The sequence below is a fragment of the Otolemur garnettii genome, unplaced genomic scaffold (assembly GCF_000181295.1).
Source record: "Otolemur garnettii isolate 467f Iridium unplaced genomic scaffold, OtoGar3 scaffold00044, whole genome shotgun sequence".
In the NCBI taxonomy this organism is placed as follows: Eukaryota; Metazoa; Chordata; class Mammalia; order Primates; family Galagidae; genus Otolemur; species Otolemur garnettii.
In genome coordinates this window covers 8,028,416-8,030,467 of record NW_003852439.1, presented here as the reverse complement: position 1 = coordinate 8,030,467, position 2,052 = coordinate 8,028,416, and the positions used below count along the sequence as shown (strand labels likewise).

General features: G+C 39.5%; 1 protein-coding gene across 1 annotated transcript in view; it reads left to right on the top strand.

The window, feature by feature from the left end:
• The window catches only part of MEIOB (meiosis specific with OB domains), a 38,547-nt gene that overhangs the window by 32,092 nt on the left and 4,403 nt on the right, over window positions 1–2,052 (top strand). Inside the window, exons 10-11 of the mRNA XM_003790904.1 lie at window positions 851–893; window positions 1,367–1,550. Of these exons, the coding sequence (XP_003790952.1) occupies window positions 851–893; window positions 1,367–1,550 (227 nt within the window). The remainder of the gene's footprint in view (window positions 1–850; window positions 894–1,366; window positions 1,551–2,052) is intronic.

Sequence of the window (2,052 nt, the reverse complement as noted above, 5' to 3'; positions counted from 1 at the left end):
TGGGACTACAGGCGCCTGCCACAACGCCTGGCTATTTTTTTGTTGCAGTTTGGCCGGGGCCAGGTTTGAACCCACCACCCTCAGTATATGGGGCCAGCACCCTACTCACTGAGCCACAGGCACCATCCCAAAATTTTTTTCCTTTCTTTTTTTTCCTACATCTTTAATATTGAGATCTGAGGGAAAACATCTAAAATTTACTAAAGAAACGATCTGTATTTTAATTATCCCTGAAATACAGATAAATTTGTTAATTTTTTTTTATCCTCTAACAGGTGTATAAATTATTGCTGAGCCAGCAACTATGTCTTACATATCTCAAAATTCTTTTTACTACATCTCATGCTGCCAGTATATAATGCTAAGTGGATAATTGGATGAGTGTGTGAATATGTGAACAAGAAATAAAAAATATCTGTAGCTAGAAAAGAAAAACCTATCTTCAGATAATTTCTTCTATTTGAGAAATCTGAATTAGTCTTTCTGTTATAAATTGCTCAACCCTGGGTAAAAGCGGGAGCCCATCTCTACTAAAAGTAGAAAAATTAGCCAGGCATTGTGGTGTGCTTCTATAGTCCCAGCTATGTGGGGGGCTGAGGCAGGAGAATTGCTTGAGTCCAGGAGTTTGAGGTTGCAGTGAGCTATGATTACACCACTGTACTTTAGCCTGGGCAACAGAGTAAGATCCTGTCTCAACCCCCATCCCCCCAAAATATGGCTAATGTAAGGCCTGCTTGAGAAATATGGAATAGCATGAAATTACCAAGTAAAGAGAGGAAAATATGTAACTAGCATGTAACTATGTAACTATTAATAGCATTTGGAGTGTGAATCTGACTGGCCTTTGCAGGGTTTTCTGAATATGTGCAGAAGACCCTGTACAGGACCATTGAGTGAGCAGTGTCAAACCCACACTTTTGGGCACAAGACCCTTCTGCCCCCAGACCCCCCTCCGGGAGATAAGAATAACAACAACCTGCCATGACAGAACATAGGTCAGTGCTGAGCACTCACTGCTGCCATGTTCCAAGGAGGGGTGGGATTTGGGCTGGGGTACAGGAAAGGAAGAACCCAGCAGGGAAATAAGATTGGCCTGGACTTCAAGGGCTAGATAGGAACTCTAGTAGAGTGGAAGGAAGGAGAGAGGAGAGGGAGAGGACTGGTGTACCCAGGTCCAATGGGATCACAAATGCTGGACATGAGAACGACTGCATTTTTTAGGTCTTTCTTATACCCCAGACAGCACTGAGAACTCGGTAAGTGCTCTACACACTGACTTATAGTTTCAAGTGACAATTCTTCTGCAAAACATCAAATTTATCACTTAGGGCCATCACATCCTAGCATTGTTTTTGTTTCTTTTCAGTTCCAGCTGCGGTTACATTGTAAATGAAGCATCTAACACTTGTACAACTTGCAACAAAGATTCAGCAAAATTTAAGTCTGTTTTTCTCAGCTTTGACATGCTAATTGATCTTACTGATCACACAGGTACCCTTAATTCCTGTAGTCTCACAGGAAGTGTTGCTGAGGAGACGTTGGGCTGCACGGTAAATAGCAAAGAGGAAAAAATGTTTAGAAGTATTTCCAAATTGAATGCTCTTCTCCCCAATATAGGTTATTTTGGTGAACTTTTGATAGAAATTAATTCATTAATAAATATGTTCTGGAAAAAAATCTTGATTTAAACACACATTGTTTTAGTGAATAAATGTTACCTATTTTATATTAAAATCCTAGCTAATTACTATTATGAATAATGACTGAGGACTTTAGCCAAAATGGAGTACTATATAAATGTGACTACTTTATATAGTCAAGTAACAATGGTAAAACAAGTTGGAGACATTAATCAGTCATGAGGTGGCTCATCTAGAAGGATTGTTTGGTGACATTTTACTTACCCAGCTGTATAAAATCAGCATGAGTTTTCTCCCAGTTTTAACAGCTATGGAACAGAAGTAGATACTTAGGGATTAGCACATACATTTGGTGATAGGCACTCATTTTTTATTATTAAAACCAACTTGCCGCTTGGTACCTGTTGCTCAA